General features: G+C 37.6%; 2 protein-coding genes across 5 annotated transcripts in view; one reads left to right on the forward strand and one right to left on the reverse strand.

Annotated features, from left to right (window-relative positions):
- daam2 (dishevelled associated activator of morphogenesis 2) overlaps nucleotides 1-4,278 on the forward strand; it is a 93,784-nt gene extending 89,506 nt beyond the window's left edge. For all 3 annotated transcript variants that reach the window (XM_048191948.1, XM_048191947.1, XM_048191949.1), the window contains one exon: nucleotides 217-4,278. In XM_048191948.1, coding sequence (XP_048047905.1) covers nucleotides 217-432 — 216 coding nt within the window. In that variant the 3' untranslated portion in view covers nucleotides 433-4,278. The remainder of the gene's footprint in view (nucleotides 1-216) is intronic.
- Nucleotides 4,279-7,051: 2,773 nt separating this feature from the next.
- mocs1 (molybdenum cofactor synthesis 1) lies at nucleotides 7,052-19,772 on the reverse strand. Of its 2 annotated transcripts, none has more exons than XM_048191950.1 (11): nucleotides 19,482-19,772; nucleotides 14,402-14,540; nucleotides 13,964-14,131; nucleotides 13,414-13,578; nucleotides 12,247-12,308; nucleotides 11,853-11,964; nucleotides 10,483-10,595; nucleotides 10,076-10,186; nucleotides 9,848-9,968; nucleotides 9,639-9,686; nucleotides 7,052-8,457 (listed from the first exon to the last, which is right to left on the reverse strand). In XM_048191950.1, the coding sequence occupies exons 1-11, from the start codon at nucleotides 19,680-19,682 to the stop codon at nucleotides 7,433-7,435; spliced, it is 2,265 nt and encodes a 754-aa protein (XP_048047907.1). In that variant the 5' UTR covers nucleotides 19,683-19,772; the 3' UTR covers nucleotides 7,052-7,432. The 2 variants fall into 2 exon arrangements, with proteins under 2 accessions (XP_048047907.1, XP_048047908.1); XM_048191951.1 differs by having other exon boundaries at nucleotides 8,319-8,457; nucleotides 9,624-9,686; nucleotides 19,482-19,769.
- Nucleotides 19,773-22,763: the final 2,991 nt, after the last annotated feature.

Genomic DNA, 22,763 nt, shown 5'->3' on the forward strand with positions numbered 1-22,763 from the left:
GTGATACTGTTTTGGTAGCACATTTTTCGTGATTGACCGCTATTCACTGATTAGGATTTTTAGTTTGATCTAAAGCTTCTTCAAATCATTTTTACATTGGGCAGAGGAAATAATAACATCATCATATGTGTTTATATCTGCTAAAAACAATATAATGCTGCTGCCCTGTATGATCACAGCTCTTTGACATTATCTCTGTTCGTTTATCCATCCCAGCTGAAGGACCAGCGGGAACGAGAGAGACGAGCGAAGAAAAGCACCGGAGGCAGTGTGTCAGAGGAGGTGGGAGAGTTTGATGACCTTGTGTCGGCACTTCGCTCAGGTGAAGTCTTCGACAAGGACTCTAAACTTAAACGCAACCGCAAGCGCTCCGTCAACCAGCTGACGGATGGAGGGGGTCGTGAAAGACCAGTCACCAAGGTGAACTATTGACCCCAGTGAATACAGTCAAAAGGAGACCAGACTTTTTATATTCACAGACTGACGGGGAACTCTTTTGAAATGTTGTACACTGCCCTATATTTTAAATTTTGCTCAGACAAGTAATAAGTGACAAGCTCAAAGATGGACAGGCTCACTGTAAAATAGTCTGGACCTACTATGTGAAGGATACCCTGCAATCTCTCGCCTCTTGTTTCTGCTTTTCGGTCTTCCTTCTTGTCATGTACTCTCAAACTGAGATCTTACTATTGGTTTTTGTGGCCAACCAGACTTTCAACCTGGAAGAACAGTTCAAGAAGAGCAGTCTGGCACTGCGAGGTCTCACAATACAAGAGGTGGACATCACTTGTAGAATCCATTCGGTTCATCCTTATTACCAGCCAAGATTATTATCCTTTCCCCGCCGCCTATTCCCTTGCTCTAACTTTGGGAGATTAAGAGAGAGCCCCATTTTTGGAAATCTAGTACCTCTAAACTTCGGATCCAACTGTGCTTTTCAATTTAAAGGATGCAGCTGGTGCTTCTTAAACATGAAAATGGAGATAAAAAAGGAAATATTATTATTCAAAGCTAGATTTGATGTATGACACTGTGGATGCAGCCTTACAGGTTGGGATACTCCTTCCCCAAGTGCCTCTACAAGCATAACGGCATTCCGAGGACTACCTCCTGGATGGAGATACCGACAAAAGAATAATGCTTTTACAGAGAGACTCGGAGAATAATACAAAACCGGAAGTCTCAAAATGCGAGTGAATATTATGAATGCAGAAATTCGAGTTCCTTTACATGCATTGTGTCAAACAGTTAAATGAACCCGTAGGATTGTCATGGCATTTAAATGTAGAGGCAGACCCACTCTCATATTTCACGTTTATTTTTGTTTAACGCCTTTTCTTTGAATGCTTTTGGACGCTTCAAGGTATACCAAAGTAACACATTAATACATCTCCATCAGGTTGTTACTGGAATACTTTTGTGACCTTGAATCGGTCATAATTTGTCTTATCTGTCCTCTACGACCGCACCTTTTATCTAAAACGCTCTTAGGTAGCTTTCTAGGAAGGAAGGGACAATGACATTTTGTTTAAAGAAGCAGTTAGCAATGAGCAAGTACTACCATGTGTCTTCATCACTTTTTCAGGTTAACATACTGAACCTTTGGGCCTTGATTATGTTAAACAAAACGATGCCTCACGTATATCTTAATGTTTATAAAGAAACACTAGGTACACACTGCTATTTGCCACAGTTGTCTCCTGAATCTCAGAGATTTCCACTGAATTTCAGACTTTGACCTTTTAACTCGAGGTCAACATTATGTAACCCACTTCGGTTTTCTTGTTTATTATATATTGTTCATATTTTCTTTTTTAAAACATGTATATTAAGTAGCTGTAGTCAGGACAAAGGTTGCAGATGTACATACAATGACCTTGTAGTTGGCACGATATGACAGAGAAAACGGTGTTAGACAGGCAAGACGAGACGAGAGGCCACTGATTTGGATACAGACACAGATGTGAAGGCAATGCTGAAGGTGTCGAGTGCGAACATCTGAAACGGGAGGTTGAGTCCAGTGAGATTTTGATTGTTTTGAACCAAGAAAAAAAAAAGAGAAAAGAATGCAGCTTTGTTTTTTCTCAAGAGGCATCCTAGTTCAACATGTAGGCTAAGTTAAATTGGAGATTTGTAGGCCTCCTGTGTCATCTGTCCATATGGGGTCACAGTGGGAGTTCTTTTTAAGGTGATTGTGTTTATCTTTTAAGAGATGATTAAATATGGTGCTACTTTTCCATTTTTGCGGGTACAGTTCTGTGCCTCCTGACCCTGCTTAAGGAACAAAAAGGGTTTGTCTGTACGAGAGCAGGAGCATTGGTATATCCATATTTCATTAAGCCAGTGGGATAATTTATTAACAGTCCAAAAACACACGAGTTGCAACGCTAAGCTTGCAAGTGCCATAACAAAGGGCCAGTGCAGTCATTCTCTCCTTTCTCACTTGCATCAGCTCATTATGTGTACTTATTTAGATTTAATGATTGAAAGGTGTATATTTATGTTTGTTTTGTTAATGGTGTACCTATATACCAAAAGTAGTAATTGCAGTTCCATCTGTCTTAGGTCACATGTTTTGTGACTAATGGCTTGAACACTTAGTATGAGTCAGTATGTTTTGTACAACAGACAGCAGTTGTGATTTAAAATCGTTTTGGTTTGACCTGAAAAGAGCACAGAGGCTTGTCTAGAACATTTAGAAAAAGACAATTATTGCCTATTTAAATCAGAACATTTCAATTAGCTTTAACTTGTCTGTAATTAGTTTAATTGCACTTCCTAAGGATTCCCCACGGAGGCTCTTATTAGATCTTATGGCAAAGTCCTAAAGCTTAAGCCGATTAAATTGAGATCACGCACAATTAGGAAATGTGGATTTGCACAATTTACTGTTCAGGGCGCACCGAAATGAATATGAAGGCATATATTTTATAATCTTGCACCTGATTTAGTATCGAAAAATGATCCCCCTTGCCAAATTAAAATCGGGGTGTTTTGGGCTCTTTTATTTCCTTTTACGTCTTTGTTCTTGTCGTGAGAGGAGTGGTTTTGCAGACATCTTGGTGTTCTTTCTTTCCAGTTCCACAGAGTATTAAAATCTTCAGTATTATTATTTTTTTGTATATATATTTGGTCATTGATTGTCCAAAACAGAAAGGAAAAGATGTAGCTATAGTTGCTTGATGCACTTTTTGTAGGACAAACTTTTCCTGCACCACAAACCTGAGGAGCCAAAGGCTGATAAAAATATGAAAATTTAAGTATATTTTTGTAGTTAAGAAATCAGGCCTTCGTAAATAGGTGTAAATTTATCCATTATTCCAAGTTCCATTGTTTTTTTTGTATAACACTAACCTTTTGTTGGATTGAATATCGATAGATATGATATTGGCTGTGATATGAAGGGTAAAGAAAATTGATTGTTTATCTTTGGTACATGTTACAACAAAGTAAATATACTGTATAAGACAGTCATTGTAATCAAACTGCATCTGAATACAGCAAGCAAAACTGCCTAAATGTATTGCTCACTTTTATATCTAGATATTTTTGAAAGAGAATGTTTTGCCTCACACTTCTGCTTGGTCCAATAATGCACTTGATGTTTTCCCTATTGGCTCGAGTTGTGCATAGGTGTGGTTCTTTGATAATACCGGTGTATTATTGTCTGTGACATGAAACAAATCACATTCATGGAATGCTCCACCCCTGATTTTGACAGGTTGTAATTGTGCCGCGTTCACAATTTTAAAGGCTGATTTGACACATAATGATGTATAGTTCTCAAATATTTTGTACACCATCATAAAAATAAGAAAGGGTAAAATTAAAGTCTGAGGAATGTGGAAATGAGTTTGTTTTCCTGTAAATTGAACCTCTATTTATTTAGTTTGCTATATTTTGTATGTATACACAGCATTACGACAGAAATTGTATAATTATAACTATATAGTGATTGATAATTGTTGGATAGTTTGTATGAAAATGACAAGCCAGGGATGGGCAACTTCAGTCCTGGAAGGCCAGTGTCCTGTAGAGTTTAGATACAACCCTCATAATAACTCTCCTGCCTGCCTTTCTAGTAATCCTTAATTAGCTTGTTCGGGTGTGTTTAATTAGAATTGGAGCTAAACTCTGCAAGACATTGACCCTTCTCAACAGAAGTTGCCCATTCCTGATTTATATATAATTGTTTGTTTATGGTTCGACCCTCAAACCCTCCACCTGACCCCTTTCCATGTGACATTTTGTAGGGTAAAAATAAACTTGTTTCACTGACATTTGCGTAAACTTTTTAATTTGGGTCACACTCCTGTACAGCTGGCTCTTAAATCACTTGTGTGTCTAATGTTGTGCTATGAATATCTCAGGCAGTCTTTCTTCCATTTAGTGATGGCAGTTCTTCTCACGGTTGAATAAGTTGTTCCCACGGTGCAACGGTGCCCTCTTCTGATCACAGAAGGAACCACAGTTGTAAATTTGACCAGTCAAACAGCAGTTCCTGGGTCCAACATAAAGTCCTAACCAGTCACAGTTTTTAGGCATGACTTTACAGTAATAAAATGTTCAATCATTCTAGGTATCCATAACAATTGACCAAGACAGAAAAAATAAGTATTTGGCTACCAAACACGTCTGGTGGATCTGTCATTCAAAATTGCAGTTAATGCAGTTAAGATATGGAGCAAATGATACATTGTAAACTTTATCAATCTGGTTAGAATATTATGATGAAGAGCATTCTGACAATTGCTGGCCCCACAGGAGGCATCCGCAGGCCCAAGCTACACTTGTTTCATAAAGAAATGATCTGTTTGTGTTTCATGAAAGAGGCCATATGTCATCTAAAAGATGTTTATAATATTTATGAGAAAAGTCACAGTATTTAGGCCAAGTGCGAATTTTCAACACAAGCCTTTTCTACAGCGATGACGTACTTTTGTAGGCCAAAACGGAAGTTCCCTCGACAAAACACAATAAGAGTTTTTCGTTAGCTTTTAGATTAATGCACAAAATAAGCTCTAAATACAACCGTCAGAAGTTAAACGGCTCTTAATGAACTACTGCGTTTACCTGGAGTCCCTTTAGCAAGTGTTTCCCCAACCCTGTTCCTGGTGTCATCCAGTACACATTTTGAATGTCTCCCATATCTGACCCCATCTATTTCTGGTCTTGGAGTCTCTGCTAGGAGGAGCTGATGAGTTCAATCAGGTGTTTTATTAGGAAGATTTCGAAAATGTTTACTGTTGCCTTTTCCAGACAAATACAAGCTTTAAAAAAAAAAAAAAAAAAAAAAAAAAAAAAAAAAACTCATAAGGTATAACTTATGTACTTTGTTATACAGTACAGTCCAAAAGTTTGGAACCACTAAGATTTTTAATGTTTTTAAAAGAAGTTTCGTCTGCTCACCAAGGCTACATTTATTTAATTAAAAATACAGTAAAAAACAGTAATATTGTGAAATATTATTACAATTTAAAATAACTGTTTTCTATTTGAATATATTTCACAAAGTAATTTATTCCTGTGATGCAAAGCTGAATTTTCAGCATCATTACTCCAGTCTTCAGTGTCACATGATCCTTCAGAAATCATTCTAATATGCTGATCTGCTGCTCAAGAAACATTTAATGTGTACAATTGTAGAAAATATTTGTGTACAATATTTTTTTTCAGGATTATTTGATGAATAGAAAGTTCAAAAGAACAGTGTTTATCTGAAATCTAATCTTTTGTAACATTATAAATGTCTTTACTGCCACTTTTGATTGATTTAATGCATCCTTGCTGAATAAAAGTATTAATTTCTTTAATTTCTTTTCAAAAAAATAAAAATAAAAATTCTTACTGACCCCAAACTTTTGAACGGTAGTGTATAATGCTACAGAAGCTTTGTATTTCAGATAAATGCTGTTCTTTTGAACTTTCTATTCATCAAGGAATCCTGAAAAAAAAAAAGTACACAACACATAAATGTTTATTGAGCAGCAAATCAGCATATTAGAATGATTTCTGAAGGATCATGTGACACTGAAGACTGGAGTAACGATGCTGAAAATTCAGCTTTGCATCACAGGAATAAATTACTTTGTCAAATATATTTAAATAGTACACAGTTATTTTAAATTGTAATAATATTTCACAATATTACAGTTTTTTACTGTATTTTTAATTAAATAAATGTAGCCTTGGTGAGCAGACGAAACTTATTTTAAAAACATTAAAAATCTTAGTGGTTCCAAACTTTTGGACTGTACTGTATGTGAAAACATTGTGAGCTTGTGTTAGTCACCATAAAAATATTTAAAAAAAAAAAATTGCAATATTGCAGTATTATAAACCAGTGGTTCTCAACTCCAGTCCTCGGGACCCACTGCTCTGCACATTTTGTATGTCTTTCTTATCTGATACACTCGGTTCAGTTCCATGGAGCTCTCTCCTTGAGAGCTGATGATCTGAATCAGGTGCATTAAATAAGGGAGAAATACAAAATGTGCAGAGCAGTGGGTCCTGAGGACTGGAGTTGAGAACCACTGTTATAAACTATTCATGCATATCTCTATTTTTCATAACCCTAACCCAAAATAACTCTTCTCTGACGACTTGTTTACTGGTGCGAGGGGGGACAACCTGTCAAACCACAACAATCCAACAATCGAATCAACCCATGGACAAAATCAAGTCCTGCCCTACTTTTTTTTTTTTTTCTTCTCAAAAAGCCGTTTCACTTGTGTGTATCACAATAGAAAAGAAAACACTAGCACATCCTCTTCCTCTGTTTCATGCTGAGTTTAACCCCAAACCCATTCACTTCAGGTCGATGGAACCGGAAGTGCTAAAATGATAACTCGTTACCGGGTTTTGACATCGTCAGGTCATTGCATTTTGCATAAAAAGGCTAGTTTCATCATTTACTCAAACCTTGTGTTGTTCCAAACCTGCATGCACTTTTTTTCTTCATATATTTTGAAGAACACGAGGGGTCCAAACAATACTAGACCCCGCACTGACTTTCATTATATGGGGGGAAAAAAACCACTGACCACTGTGACATTTTTCAAAACAACTTTTTTAAGGGGAAACATTCCTTTGAATCAAATGAATAACCTGAATACAGTTTGTTTTGGCTCAGGTATGCAAACACTTTTCAGAGCAAAGGAATCCTCATAGACCTTAACTGGTTTAAATGTTGACACCCTTACCAAATACAGCTCAAAATCATTATCAAAATAAATCTAGGCCAAAATAATGTATTCTTTGTATAAAGTAAATGATTACTCGAATAAATCACATTTCATGCTGGTTATAAACACAGGTTCAAATAACAATTAGTGGATCAGCTAGAGGCATCTGAAGGCACATTTTGTTAGAGAACACTGATGTCACTCTAGTGAATAAAGCTACATTCAAACAGGTAAGATTTGTGCGTTCTTTAGGAGTCGGGCCAGCGATGGAAATCACCTCTCTGCCCTCCCGTTTTGCTAAGCAACTTGATGTCAGTAATAACAATGTCATGGCTGACTGACTTGCACATGTCATAGAGGGTCAGCGAGGCCACCGTAACGGCGGTCAGGGCCTCCATCTCCACTCCTGTGCGGCCCGTGGTTTGGCAGGTTGCCTTTACGATGACGGCATGTCCTTCTTCGAGCAGCTCTATGGTAACGGAAACGTGGTCAAGAGGAAGCGGATGACAGAGGGGAATGAGGGATGAGGTCTGCTTGGCACCCATGATGCCCGCTAGCTGCGCTACCGCTAGGGCATCGCCCTTGGCGAGCTGGTTGACACACACCAGATGAAAAGCTTTTGGGCCCAGGATGACTTTGCCACAAGCTGTGGCTGTGCGACAAGTTACCGCCTTAAAGCCCACATTGACCATGGAGGCTTTACCCTGTGCATCAGTGTGGGTCAACTGATCAGAAGTTCCATCAAAGCTGGACGATTGTGCGTCTGTATGTGGTATTTTCAAATCGAATCCACATTCAGGAGTTTTTCTGTGGCAGTGGCGTGCAAACTGCAGAGCTGAATCTCTAAATGTGGATGTCGACAGTAGTGCACTACGAAAGGGCACAGGAGCCAATGTTTTGGATTTTAGCTGTGGTGGGTGGGTGTAAATATGTGTAGGAATGGTTACAGCTGTAAGGGTTTTTGAGGCACCAACATTCACCTGATGACAAAGCGCCACTGAGGCTGCACAGATGTGTCTTAGATTGTTAATGCTCGTAATGGGATTAAATTTTAGTCGATTATTATTTCTATGAAAATTAGTCAAACCTTGTGCTTCATTATCAAAAGTGCTTGTGAAGTCCTGATGCACATTACTACAAAAGTGTTTACGGTAATTTGGTAATGACCGGGTTGTAGCAGAGGCTGCTGAGTCCATGCAGTGGATGAGAGAAAGAGCCGGTCTCTGACTGCCTCTGAATGGAGGCATTGGCAGCAGCCAACTGCAATCCCTACCTGTAAACAAGGACAAACATATTCAACAATAGTTTCTAAATGTCAATCCTCAACTGCTGGAAATCTGGGAAATGTATACATGTTTACCTGAGTGCAAAGGGATGGGTAATAAACAATACATATCTGAAAAATGTTGTTGATAGGGGTGTGGGATATGTATCATCATCGATAAACAGATTTTTTTTTTTAAGCAGATAGTGATCTTTTATGGTCCTGTCCCAAATGGCACACTTCATATGCACTTTCGGTCAAATAACGACTTTATTCAACAATATCTAGTGATGGGCGATTTCAAAACACTGCTTCATGAATCTTCGAAGCTTTACGAATCTTTTGTTTCAAATCAGTGGTTTGGAGCGTGTATCAAACTGCCAAAGTCACGCCCCCCAGTGGTGAACCATTGAAATTTCAAAACACTTATGACATGACATAAAACCTTGTATACTGAAATCACATTCCGCACGTTCCAAACCACTGATTTGTTAACAAAAGATTTGTTAAGCTTCGAAGCTTCATGAAGCAGTGCTCTGAAATTGCCCATCACTAGATATTGTTAAATAAAGTCGTTATTTGTTTTTGTTTTTTGGTGCACAAAAAGTATTCTCGTCACTTCATAACATTAAGGCTGAACCACTGTAGTCACATGAACTGTTTTAAATATGTCTTTAGCAGCTTTTTGAGCATTGAAAGTGTTAATTGTCTTGTTGGCAATGCAGGCCTCACTGAGCCATCGGATTTCATCAAAAATATCTTAATTTGTGTTCTGAAGATGAATGAAGGTCTTATGGGTGTGGAACGACATGAAGGTGAGTAATTAAATTTTTAATTTTTAAAGATGGCAAATATCACCCCTTAATGAAAAAGTGAATTTCTGTATTTCAATATCACACACCCCTAGTTGATATACAATCACAAAATACACATTTTTATGGAAAACTTAATGAAAAACATAGATTTAAAAAAAAAAAATGTTAAAATATAAAGTTATTCCTATCACACTTTTTTTTAATTACATAAAACTTTGTCAATTTTATTTGCATTTACTTTGCAAACATTTTTCACTGTTTTTGAAAAACTTCTGGTATATCACCCAACCCTATGAGTGAAAACAGAGAAGCAGAGAAGGACAGAAACAGAGCGAGTGAGATGGGAAGTGTATTACGTACAGCCACGTCACCCACCAATGAGGATCATCGGCCTGTTCTTCATCTGAGATATATTGAACATCCCTGAAGAAAAGAGAGAAAGTTATATTCAGTTCAGAAAAAGTACATGATGAAGTAGACATGACCTAGTTGAGTTATAAATGACTGAATTTTAAATTATATCCTTTTGGGAATCATTTGCTGCACAGTTGATGTGTTGTGCCAGAGTGTGTGTGTGTTTTTACCTGCATGCTGTTTCTTCTTCCTCCCGACTGCTGCCCCTATTATGTGCAGTAGTTCCTCTTCAGGTGCTCCGGAGCGCAGAAAATCCCTCAAAGACACCTCTGAATTCCCAAACAAGCAAACCTAATAGCAGGCCAACACAGACACAATAAAACTCAAAGTAACACAGAGCAGACGGCTAGTTGAAAAGCATAAGGGTGTTTAGGGAACATCAAACACACAACATGTACCTTAAGATTGCCATCGGCCGTGATGCGCAGGCGGTTACAGGAACCACAGAAATTGTCTGACATGGAGCTAATGAAGCCCAGCTGGCCCTGAAATCCTGGTACTCTAAACGCCTGTGAGCGCACAACACAGAAATACACACACGAGGGCTTATCCGCTGATAGTTCATGATTCAAGATTTGAAAAGGAATGTTTTGATAGAAGTTTTTTGGCCTATTAATAACATGAGAAAGTTTCAAAACATTTACAAACCAATGTATAACAACTGCACAGTAACGCTGCAAAATAAAACTGACCCTTAGAAATGAGCCAAAACAAAAATATTTTCAAATTAGCTCCACCATGAGAATTTAACATTGGGAATGATTCATGGCCAATGATTTATTTAGCAGTCTGGAGCTGAGCTGACCTTGGCTGTGTCTGTTTCCTCTCCGGGCACAGGTTCCAGATTGGGCCATTTTTGCTTTATACAGTCCAGCATCTCCTGATAGCTCACCATCATCTTGAAGTTCCATCTGTTACCTTACAGAGACAGCCAATGTGTAAAAACTTGCTTAAACAACGTTTAACTGCTTTACATTTTTGTATGTAGAAATTATTTCTCCAAACATGTATTAAATGGCACATTACGTCATACATACCAAATATTGAATGTCATGGATGTATAATTTCCGAGTAATACACTATTTTGTAGAGGGGGGTCAAAATGAGAATTTTCACCTGGAGCCAAATTACATTGGGTTTACAAAAAAGGAATTTTTACCCCCTGTAATTTACCCCTGCTCCAAATCTCAGGTGAAAATTTTGGCCCCCCTCCACAAAATAGTGGATTACTCCGTAAATAATATACATCCATGAGATTCAATATTTTCGCTTTCATCACAATGTATGTTTGTTTCAGAAAAAAATATGAGCCAGGGAATTTTCCAAAATTTCGTTGATTTGACACAGAATGACCCTGTATTTAAAAGTCATCACTTGTAAAGAGATATTAATATTTAACTCAAACTTGGAGTGTATCATTACAATTCAGGGATGCAAACGTGTCACCTTTCAGCGAAATTTGCCGTTTTGGATCCAAAATAGGTCATTGTTGTGATTAGTCTAGATGCGATTAGTACAGTTTGTGACATTGCTGACTTATTTCCAGTGCTTATTTCAACCTTTCTAAACCTTAAACTATGAAAAACTGATAATACAATAGTTCAAAACAAGGCTTTTTTGTTGCTTAAGTTGGAGTCTGTTTAATATTCTTTAAAGAAATCCTGTAGTCATGAATAGTTTCACTTTGTGTCGGGTGATGTATGGTTTGATGAGTCATTGTTTGCACACCTCACAAACGGCTCCACTGATCACAGTATCTAATCAGTTGCTATTGGAGTGATCGCTGTAGTATTGACCCCCAGGGCAAGAACCTCTAACAGTGACTGCAAAACAGCTCCTGCTACTGGCTCAACAAATCTCAAATCTCTTCATTGTCATTGAAACTTGTCTCTGCACACTGTTAAACCAATTTAGTAGCGAAAGAATAGGACTTAAATGGTTCTTGACCTAAAACATCACCAGAATGTGAACTGTGTTACATGTGTTATGAAAATAAATCCTGAGGAAAACAAAGTCTCACTGACCTGGAAAGAGAATAATCTGCACTACTAATACGATTAGAGAACTGGGGCAGAAACTGCAACCTTTACAACGTGCCAATTATACTACAACCTGTAACAGGGGCTAACAAGTGCACAATGTAGATTTCTCTGACTTTAGCTAACATAATCTTACCATCAAAAGGCATGTACTCAATGAATCTCACATCCAATGGTTTCGTCTCTGTCAGTGACACAAAGTCAATCAACTCGTCTTCATTCAGACCTCTCATGACCACACAGTTCACCTGAGAACAGAGTTATAAAGTTAAATAGTAGTATTTGTTTCCATACTTTGGAAGTCAATGGGTTCCATCAACTGTTTGGTTACACATATTCTTTTTTTTGTGTTCAGCAGAAGAAATAAATTCATACAGGTTTGGAGCAACATGAGGGTGAGTAAATGATGACAGAATTTTCATTTTTGGGTGAACTTTTGCATCTTTCTGAAGCCATAACCTTCTTAGAGACGGGCCATTTCACACATCAAAAGGGATTATAAACATGATGTTTTGAGAAAGGGGCATTACCTTGACTGGATTGTAGCCCATTTCAACAGCCTTTTCAATGCCTTCCATCACTTTATGAAACCCTGCACATGGTACCAATATTAAGCATCAGTTAGAAAGTATTGTAGGCATATTGTAGGCAAGACCATTTAAAATAATGGTTGCAAATATGTGACTTTCACAGCTGAAGCTAAATTCTGTAGCCTTTTAAATTTCAATTTATTTTCTAGTAAGAACATGGAGTCCAATAGTGTCTAGAAAGTTTGCTACCATAGTTGTGTCAGTTAATTTTCACAATACAGCTATTATACAGCTTAAATACTTGGCATTACAAGATAATAGTAGGTGTTGACGGTGTTTTCAGTGTTCAGCCGGCCCCACCGTCATTTTGATTTTTTATAGTAATAAAAATAATTTAGTTCAGTTACAAAACAGACACTACAATTAAAAACTGAACGCGTCTGCTCAATGCAACGTGAGCCGAATGAAAGTCGCAGCATAGATCAGCAGCAGGAGTCAGATTTTTGGACTTTTGCAGTATTATGGATTTAAACCCAGTGCTAATAGGGAACCTGCAAAGGATTAGTTGTTTTTTTCATTAAATATAATAATGAACCCAAAATTCAAGCAATTGTCACGCACAAATTGGAAAAGTAAAATGCTCGCAGCCATACGGGCAAGTGCGTGTCTGTTGACGTGGAGCGTTTTCAGTTCATTCCTATGGAAGCTCAACTTCCATAGGAATTAATTGAAAATGCTCACTCTGCTCCGCACCATCATGAATGTCCGTGCCACCTTGTGCAGTTTAACTGGTGGAAAAATGTCCTCACCTTCACGACCCAACAAGATAACGGTTGAACGGTTGAATATGAATGGGTAAAAGATCTAATATCCCTAAAAGTCTGACAAAATGTTTCACTGGACAGCTTCTGATTAGAACATTTGACACAAGAATGTAACAAAACTGGGTTAGATTTATGTAAGAAACTCTACAGATGGAAGTTACATAGTACAGGGTTTACACGTTTGTTCTTCTGCAATGCGTTTTGATTCTGAAATGAGAATATGGAGCATTCCCCACTTACAGTGACTGTACATCTTCATTATCCGGTTGTTAATTATTTTCTATGTTATTTTACACTTGTTATATATGTCTTTAATGAGTGACTGATCAACAGCAAATTGCACCTTTTCGTCTAGCGATGAACTCAAATTTGGCAGGGACCAGGGTGTCTAGGCTGATGTTGAGCAGATCCACTCCAGCTTTTTTCAAACCGGGCAACAGCCGGGACAAATTCATGCCATTTGTAGTGACTGCAATGGTTTTCAGACCCTCCAACTTCCTCAATTCCCCTTTCAGAAAAAAAGAGAAACGGTCAACTATTCAAAGCATTTCTGGCTGCAACATCATTTGTCATGCTTGTTATTCAGAATATTAGCCAATAAGCAGGAAACACGAAGCACATGATAAGAGACCAACAAAATTATTATCAGTGTTAGTCTCACCGTAACATTGACTTAAAATGACATTCACTGAAATAAACTGAACACAGAAAAATGTGTTCACTCTTTAGTTCTACCCTTAGTCTCTGTAATGTACATTAAAAGTACGAACTGATTTACATTTCGTAATTGCAGACATTCCGACATGCAACATGAGATGCAGTCTATATCACTACTGTGTTATGATTCAAAGTTAAAAAGCATTTACAAAACTAATAAAAGGTGTAAAAATTACCTATAATATGCAGAACGTCTGGGCGAATGAGAGGTTCTCCTCCGGTCAGCCGTATTTTGCTCACCCCCTCTCGTACAAAGAGTCTGGCTAACGTCAGTAACTCCTCTGTTGTTAGGAGCTGAGAGCGAGGGCTGAGTTTTACCCCTTCTTGTGGCATACAGTATTGACCTGAGAAATAGAAGAACGAATCACTATTGATTCTCAATTTTTGTCTTGAAGGGACAGTATGTAAGTTTAGCCGCTAGAGATCACTTATTCAAAACAATAGCAAAGATTATTATTAGCTTGATGACGCCGTGCAGGGGCATGGAATCATGGGAGTTGACGTCTTCACCTCCATTGCCGATGGAAATCAATCCTGACGGGACTCAGGCACAAATCTGCATATTCATGAAGCTGAAGTCTTTCTACAAAGCATACAGTATTTGAGAAACTTACAGCGAAGGTTACATTTCTCGGTGAGGGAAATGCGTAGGTAATTATGTCTCCGTCCAAAAGAGTCCGTAAGGAATGCTGAGAAAGGCAGAACATCCTTCAGAACTCGCTTATGACCACCTGGAACCACAAGCTCTTGGACCTGCCGAGAACAACAAACAGGGCACGATCAGATGACATATCAGCAGAACAAAATAGTTTTTATTTACAGTTATAGTACATAGTACAGTACATGGAGAACATAAGAACTAATCAGGTAAATAGTTATGTGTGGCAGACAGGAAAAGCTCAAGGCCAGTAAAATCAGCACAGTAACTTTCTCTTATTTTTGACAGCCTATTAAAGGTGCCATAGAACGCTTTTTCGCAAGATGTAATATAAGTCTAAGGTGTCCCCTGAATGTGTCAGTGAAGTTTCAGCTTAAAATACCACATAGATTTTTTTTATTCAGTTTTTTAACTGCCTATTTTGGGGCATAATTATAAATGCGCCAATTCAGCGCGCGTCCCCTTTAAATGCTCGTGCTCCCCGCCCCCGAGCTCGCAACTCTGTAATACACTGCATAAACAAAGTTCACACAGCTAATATAACCCTCAAAATGGATCTTTACAAAGTGTTCGTCATGCAGCCTCAGATCATGCAAGTATGGTATTTATTTGGATGTTTACATTTGATTCTGAATGAGTTTGATAGTATATGCTCCGTGGCTAAAGCTAACGTTACACACTGTTGGAGAGATTTATAAAGAATGAAGTTGTGTTTATGAATTATACAGACTGCAAGTGTTTAAAAATGAATATAACGACGACTCCTGTCTCCGTGAATACAGTAAGAAACGATGGTAACTTTAACCACATTTAAAAGTACATTAGCAACATGCTAACAAAACATTTAGATAGACAATTTACAAATATCACTAAAAATATCATGATATCATGGATCATGTCAGTTATTATTGCTCCATCTGCCATTTTTCGCCATTGTCCTTGCTTGCTTACCTGTGTAAAGTCTGTTGATTCGGCTGTGCACAGCTCCAAATGTTAATACTGGCTTGTCTAATGCCTTGAACGTGGGCTAGCATATGCAAAATCTGGGGGCATACATATTAATGATCCTGACTGTTGCGTCACAGTCGGCGTTATGTTGAGATTCGCCTGTTCTTCAGAGGTCTTTTAAACAAATCAAATTTACATAAGAAGGAGGAAACAATGGTGTTTGAGACTCACTGTATGTTATTTCCATGTACTGAACTCTTGTTATTAAACTATGCCGAGGTAAATTCAATTTTCAATTCTAGGGCACCTTTAAAGTTATCAATAATGTGATGTTCTTACTTTTAATTGTTATCCGCTCTTAATTTGTGAGCAAATAAAATATAGCCAACTCAAATTATTTTTATAGAACTTTTTACAATACAGTTTCAAAGCAGCTTTACAGAATGTTAACGTTTATGATATCTTAATATATCTTATAGTGATTTATGCTTAAAATGGGCACCATAAGTAAGGATTTGGTATATACGGGCACCAAATAATTGTGAGTGTTGGTCACATCACTTAAGGTGAGTGCAAGAGTGTCAAGTGACATTTCCTCAGGGCACCAGCTAAGGAATCTTGCCTTAACAATAAAATAACAATCTTTTTTATTTATTCAACTATCATTTTATGTTAATTGGAGGGTCATCTGTTTGTCATCTGAAAAATCTGAAGGATTTGTGAGATATTGTTAACTTGTATGTACAGCCTCTTCTACATTATTAACACAAGTGTAATAAAATACATTTTATTAACAAAAAGATAAACGAGTAAATCAACAAAACTACAAAATGAATACCATGAATGATACAGGAATAAAGTGCATAATGTGCATAAAATACAAGTGATGAAGGCTATGGAAGAGTTACGTGATCTTATGGAAAGATAAATTGTTTCTCTGAAACTAATAAGGTGAAGAACCTTATTATACATCAAACAAATGAATGAAAGATTATATATATTAACTAGCATCAGTTATATTACCTTTAATGAAAATGAGAAAATCACATACAGATAACATAAAGGTCAAGGTCTCTGGAAAGAGGTTTGGCAAAGTAATATTTATGTTCCACATGGTTGAGTGAGCAGTCCGATGACGGTTACGTCTTCCACTGATTTTGCTGGGTGACAATGCAGTCCGGAGAGGAGCCGGAATCCGTTTCAACAGCCTTGAACAAGAAACTCTGTGGGATGCTGATCTCCTGGAGCACCAAAAAGGGTCCTAAAATCTGGAACACACGGATGAAGCCCTGATACCTTGAAGTGAAGGTTTGTTCTCCTGAGCTTAACCTTGTTGCAAATGTGTCTGTATGTCTTCTGCCTCTGGGCCAGGCGCTCAGGACTTGGGCAATCCGCTTTTGTCCCTCTGGCATGGAGACTTGGGACGTGCCTCTTGTCTCTTTCCTCACAGACTGGAAGCTCAGAACGTGATCGTATCTGTTGCTGCCTCACAAGCTGTCGACTTAAAGTATGGAATTTGTTGCTGTCTCACCTTTGCAGGCTGGAGACTCAGGATGGCATATCTGTTAGTATCTCACCAGATGGGAGACTCAGAATCTGAATGTAATGTATCTCTTGCTGCCTTTTTTAATGTTACGGGCTGGAGGCTCAGAACAAGTATGTATCTGTTAGCGTCTAGCCAGACGGGAGACTCAGTCAGAACATGAGCGTTTCTGTTAATGTCTTGAGTTTGAGTGTCTGTTGAAAGGGCACATTTATCCCTTTCCTATGAGGAGGAGACTGCAAGTTGGCGCTTCTCTATTCCAGTGCTGTGATTGGCTGCAAGCATCAGAGGGGACACACACACAGGGTGGCCCACCATTTTTTTTCCAGTGTAGAACTCATTAGCATAATCTAAAGCACACAGTTAGAGCAGTGTCTTTAAAGTTTTATCAATGCATTTCTCACTTTCCAAACCACCACCAGAACACCTTTGGCAATATTCATAACAAATAGAGTCCAAACATGATGGGACAAGCTTGAGCAGTCATGCATGCATTCATATGTATATTAACTTAGAAGATGTTGCACTACAAAGAGCTGTCACTGAGAATACTTTTATCTGTGAATAAGTATGAAATGGATGTGTGTGGTTTACATCAGTTTTAAGGTTTTCAAACATAGTTATGAATGGACTGGATGGATCATTGTGGCCTCCCTTTGTTTTAGCCACTGCTCTTGCATCCAAAAAGTCCTAAAGAATTATGGCGGTTGGCTTAAACCCTAGGGATTAGTCTCAAGATGGGTGCAGGGCAGAAACTGCCTGTGTGGACCAGTGAGAAGTCCTGTCCTTCCTGCATTTGAGGTGTCTGTCAGTTGTACTAGCTTACTTATCTGATGGTCTTGGACATTTGTTTGTGCTAGTCCACCAAGATCCAGTTGAAATGTAGCAAATCTTTCTCCTCTGTTGCAGTAAGAGAGGGGCCCTGCCATAAAACTGGGCCCTAGAATGTGCTGTTCCCTACACATTTACATTTATTATCACCCAGCTCTAATCTGATATGGTTTACATTTTCCGAACATACAAGCAATTGAGCAGTTGAGATATGCTGTATAGTATATATCGCCGACCCTATACCAGTTTACTGTATGTATAGAGATAAAATTTGGTATACTTAAATATCCAAATTTATTTGAAGGCCAAAAAGATTATTTGGAATATAATGAAAGATGAATGGCGTTACTTTGCTGCACAAACAAAGTGTTTCTATTTCTGAACTTTTATATTTATAATGAAACTCAGTATTGAGAATTAAAAGAACCATTCAGCTTATTAAAGGGTTAGTTCACCCAAAAATGAAAATTCTGTCATTTATTACTCACCCTCATGCCGTTCCACACCCATAAGACCTTTGCTAATCTTCAGAACACAAATTAAGATATTTTTGTTGAAATCCGATGACTCAGTGAGGCCTCCATAGCCAGCAATGACACTTCCTCTCTCAAGCTCCATTAATGTACTAAAAACATATTTAAATCAGTTCATGTGAGTACAGTGGTTCAATATTAATATTATAAAGCAACGAGAATATTTTTGGTTGCGCCAAAAAAAACCAAAATAACGACTTATTTAGTGATGGCCGATTTCAAAACACTGCTTCAGGAAGCTTCGGAGCGCCAAAGTCACGTGATTTCAGCAGTTTGGCGGTTTGACACACGTTCCGAATCATGAACCACAATCATATTGAACCACTGTACTCACATGAACTGATTTAGATGTGTTTTTAGTACTTTTATTGATCTTGAGAGAGGAAGTGTCATTGCTATCTATGCAGGCATCATGGAGCCATCGGATTTCAACAAAAATATCTTAATTTGTGTTCCGAAGATTAATGAAGGTCTTACGGGTGTGGAACGGCATGAGGGTGAGACAGAGTTTTCATTTTTGGCTGAACTAACCCTTTAAGCTTTCTTTAAACTCAGCTAAACAAACTGCCCGGCTTGCTTTTCCAAAGTCCATATTAAGGGAGAATTTTTGTTATAAATTATATTGTACGAATATGATATTTCGATTTAATTTACATCATTTTGTAGGCTATTGACCAGTTTGTGGTAAACACTTTGATGGCAAAAGAGAATGCATAACAGTTTGTCATGTTATATATCACATGCATCCATGACTGATATGTCTGGTTTGGTACTTTAGTGAGGGTCTTATGACTCAACTGTTGTAAAGAAGGAACCATTTATAATTTGTCACACTTTAAAACCATTATGTTCAGCACCCATTCTTGAATGAAGCATAAATGAGACCTTGTGCGTGTATTACTGGTTTGACAGTCATTATTTTTTAAATGTTGCTTATGTTTCCAAATACTTTTCTGAGGCTACTTTTTACACAGTAATGAATGACTATTATTCATTACATAACCATAGTATTTATATGTTGCAATGTATTGAAAAAAAAAATGTAAACAGAAAAATAAATTGCCGTGTTTTATTGTTTGGCTGCATCAAACAACTCCTAATACTTATATTATATATAACAGTATCATTATTTGTGACGTAAAATCATCACGTGCATTTTTAAGATAGGCTATTTATCTTACCTGTGCAGTTGTGACAGATGTACAGGAAGAGTCTGGCACAAACACTTGCTCCAGTCTGTTCTCTTCATGCGTGATACTGGAATACCATCGACACACTCTATATCTCCCACATGTCTGTCGAACTGCCCGCTTTGCGCAGGCCTCAGCCGCGGTGTGTGCCCCTAAGATAAGGCGACTGAATGCGCTGCAGTTTAATGCCATCGTGAAAACAAAAATAACTGTCTGTGCTGAAAGTGGCACATTATCTGCTCGTGTTGTAGCTGCGTTAAACTTGATAGGCAGCTCGAGGGGGTGTGTCTTTGCGCAACCAATAAACGTCGATGAAAATGTACAGGAGTTCTGGGAAATATAGTTTCTCGATTGTGAACTACAAATAACGAAAATGTACAGGGGATTTCGACACGAGTCGAAAGTCGAGTTAAACTTTAACTTAATTAAGCAATGTTACACACATACCAAAAGCCACCAAAAATCTTAGCGATGTTTTTCTTGTACTCCACACCATGCTCAACAACTGTGTGTCTTGGATGACATTCTGGTAAGCATCTGTAATAAAGTGTTAATCATTTCATAGTGCTCAGGAGTTTGGAGTTTGAACTCACATGATGGAGTTCAATATTGTGTTGTTCACATGCAGCTGTACAAATCCTCAAGAGAAAACCAAGCAAGCCTAGTCTAAAAAGGACAAATCACTAATATTTTGGACTGACATTTTATTTAATTAGGCCTAGTCAAGCAAATTATACCAAAAGACAAACCAAAAGAGTTTTATAGCATCTATAGTAAATTTAGAAAAGGAAAAAAATAACAAACTTAACTTGTTAAAAGCTGATGAACGAATTTTGTCCTCCTACTGTATGTTTAGAAATTTTCTTCCCCGCAAGTAATTTATGTTCCCAGAAAATTCTCAGAACGTCCCCACTGGTGTTAAGGATGTTGCCTAGTAACGTTCCCAGTAACTTCAGAGACGGTCACGATATGGAGTTCTTTTAAGGAATGGGGGGCGTTATTTGGTGGACCTTCACAGAACATTCAAGACGTTCTCTGAACGTTTAGGGAACCATACTTTATTTGGAAATGTTCTCAGCACGTCCCTGCTGCACTTGTCAAAAAATTGAATTGAAAATTAGACCTAAATTGACTAACAAAAGCAGCTGTTCAAACAAAAACTATTTTTTTCTTAAATGTCTTACAAAAAAAGCTCAGGTATTTCCTGTATTAGTATTATGAAACCTTTTCTTTAAAATGCAAATCTCTTGCAATAAGTCTTTAACTGACAACAGCACATGCATGAACTAATGTAACTACTGTATCACTGCATCAGCAATTACACAGTTACTGTCTTTAAATAAAGTAACATACAACATAACACAATATTTCTGGATCATCATTGACTGAAGCACATGCGCTACTCTCCAGCACAATGGTAACCTCACAAAACTCAGAAAACAGAAACAGAACATTAAACACTAACAGATCTCTCTAGATCTTTGCATCTTCACTTATTACAAACCACTCTGACTTTGTTTCTTTCACACAAATCTTCTTATTGAGGTGTTGATATTTTATTAAACTTTATAAATGTCACCGTTACGGAGGTAAGCGCTTGCTTTAGTTGGGCTCTTGACCCTTGGCGTTTTGACTTTATTTTTTCCTTAATTGTTGTAACTGTGTGTTTCTAAAGCACATTTGTTACCAAAAAAAAAGTGTGAGAAAAAAAATTGATCAAATGACTTTGGTTGCTCATTGTTGATGAATATGTCATCATACAGTGGTCTTATTCACTAATCTCTGAAAATTGTATTTTCTTTTGTGTTGTAGTCCTATGATAAGGCATAAAATCCTGTCTTGCTTTGACATTTTGAAAGTTTTTATCATTATGCAGAAATTATTCAGACAGCATCATGTACACACAGACATCAAGATTCTGACAACATTTTCACATAAACAGATTAACATCACAAAACAAGCTACTAAAGTCACAAAAAAAGAGTTTTGTTTATTGTCACCATTGTTGAGGTTCTTAGCTGATTCATGATGTCTGTGTGAGTTATTAGACACTGCTCAAAACTCTTGTCTGTATAATGAACTTAAAAAACTAATAAAAAAGAAAAAAAACCCTAACCATTAGTTAATGCAAAATTAACATACAATCATAGTTTAGACTCTGGTGATGATCAGTGAATCATCAGCACTAAACAACCCAATTCATCTGATCAGAATGTCTCTTGTATTTTTTGCTATAACAAACGTATCTTGAAAACTAATGTTAAAATGGCAAGAATCAAGAGCCTATCTAAAACAAACGCTCACTTCAATAACGGTGAACTTTATTATTTTCTATAAAACACCCACGCAGAAGCCGATGTTCTCGTGACCTTGCGCAACTTTGCCTAAAAGTTCTCTAAAAGTGATGAAAATTCTGAAATTTTAAAGAACATTTGGGCCATAAAATGTTTTACTCTTTTGGTAATGAAAGTGCTGCAGTTCAAGGTTCCTTATATGATTTTAGGGGGACATTCCAATTTGGTTAATTACCAAATTATGTTACAATGAGGATATTTGGGACATTAACTGAACATCGCCACATGGTCCTCTGTTGGTCATTTAATAATGTTCCCGATATGAGTTTAGGGGGACGTTCTATTTTGGTTATTTTATGGTCGTGCGAGAAAGTTACAAAGAGGGCATTTGGGAAGTTAACAGAACGTCCTATAGTAATAGTCCCCTAAACATTCCCAGAAAGTCCTGAATGTTCCCTGAAGGTCCACCAAATAACGTTCCCCAAACCTTAAAAGAACTCCACATCGTGAATGCTCTGGGAACATTACTAGACAACGTCCTTAATACCAGAGAGTTCTGAGAATGTTCTGGGAATGTAACATTTCTAGCGGGGTAACCTGTCAACTAGTGGAGTTCTTTTAAGGTTTGGGGAACGTTCAGGACGTTCTGGGAATGTTTAGTGGACTACTACTATAGGACGTTCTGTTAACTTCCCAAATGTCCTCTTTGTAACATTCTTGCATGACCATAAAATAACCAAAATAGAACATCCCCCTAAACTTTTCATTGATGGTCAGTTTTGTTATTTTACGAGATTTTAATGACGGTAATTTTAATTCAGTTAGGAAATTTCATTGACGACCAGTTTTGTTCAGTTACAAAATCTCAATGGCGGTCGGTTTTTTGGTTTCTTTGTTCTTTGTAGTTTCCATTGTCAAACTTTTTTTTTCGTCACAAGATTTCAATGACGGCCGGTTTTATTCGGTCATGAGATCTCAA

Source organism: Megalobrama amblycephala, linkage group LG5 (genome assembly GCF_018812025.1).
Source record: "Megalobrama amblycephala isolate DHTTF-2021 linkage group LG5, ASM1881202v1, whole genome shotgun sequence".
Classification (NCBI taxonomy): Eukaryota; Metazoa; Chordata; class Actinopteri; order Cypriniformes; family Xenocyprididae; genus Megalobrama; species Megalobrama amblycephala.

Excerpts from the sequence above, each read along its gene's own strand:
- mocs1 (XM_048191950.1), bottom strand. The coding sequence starts at position 19,682 with ATGGCATTAAACTGCAGCGCATTCAGTCGCCTTATCTTAGGGGCACAC. Across the intron at positions 11,965-12,246 it reads TGGGCTACAATCCAGTCAAG|GTGAACTGTGTGGTCATGAG; the intron begins GTAATGCCCCTT and ends CTCTGTTCTCAG. Across the intron at positions 10,187-10,482 it reads AGGAAACAGACACAGCCAAG|GCGTTTAGAGTACCAGGATT; the intron begins GTCAGCTCAGCT and ends GTGCGCTCACAG.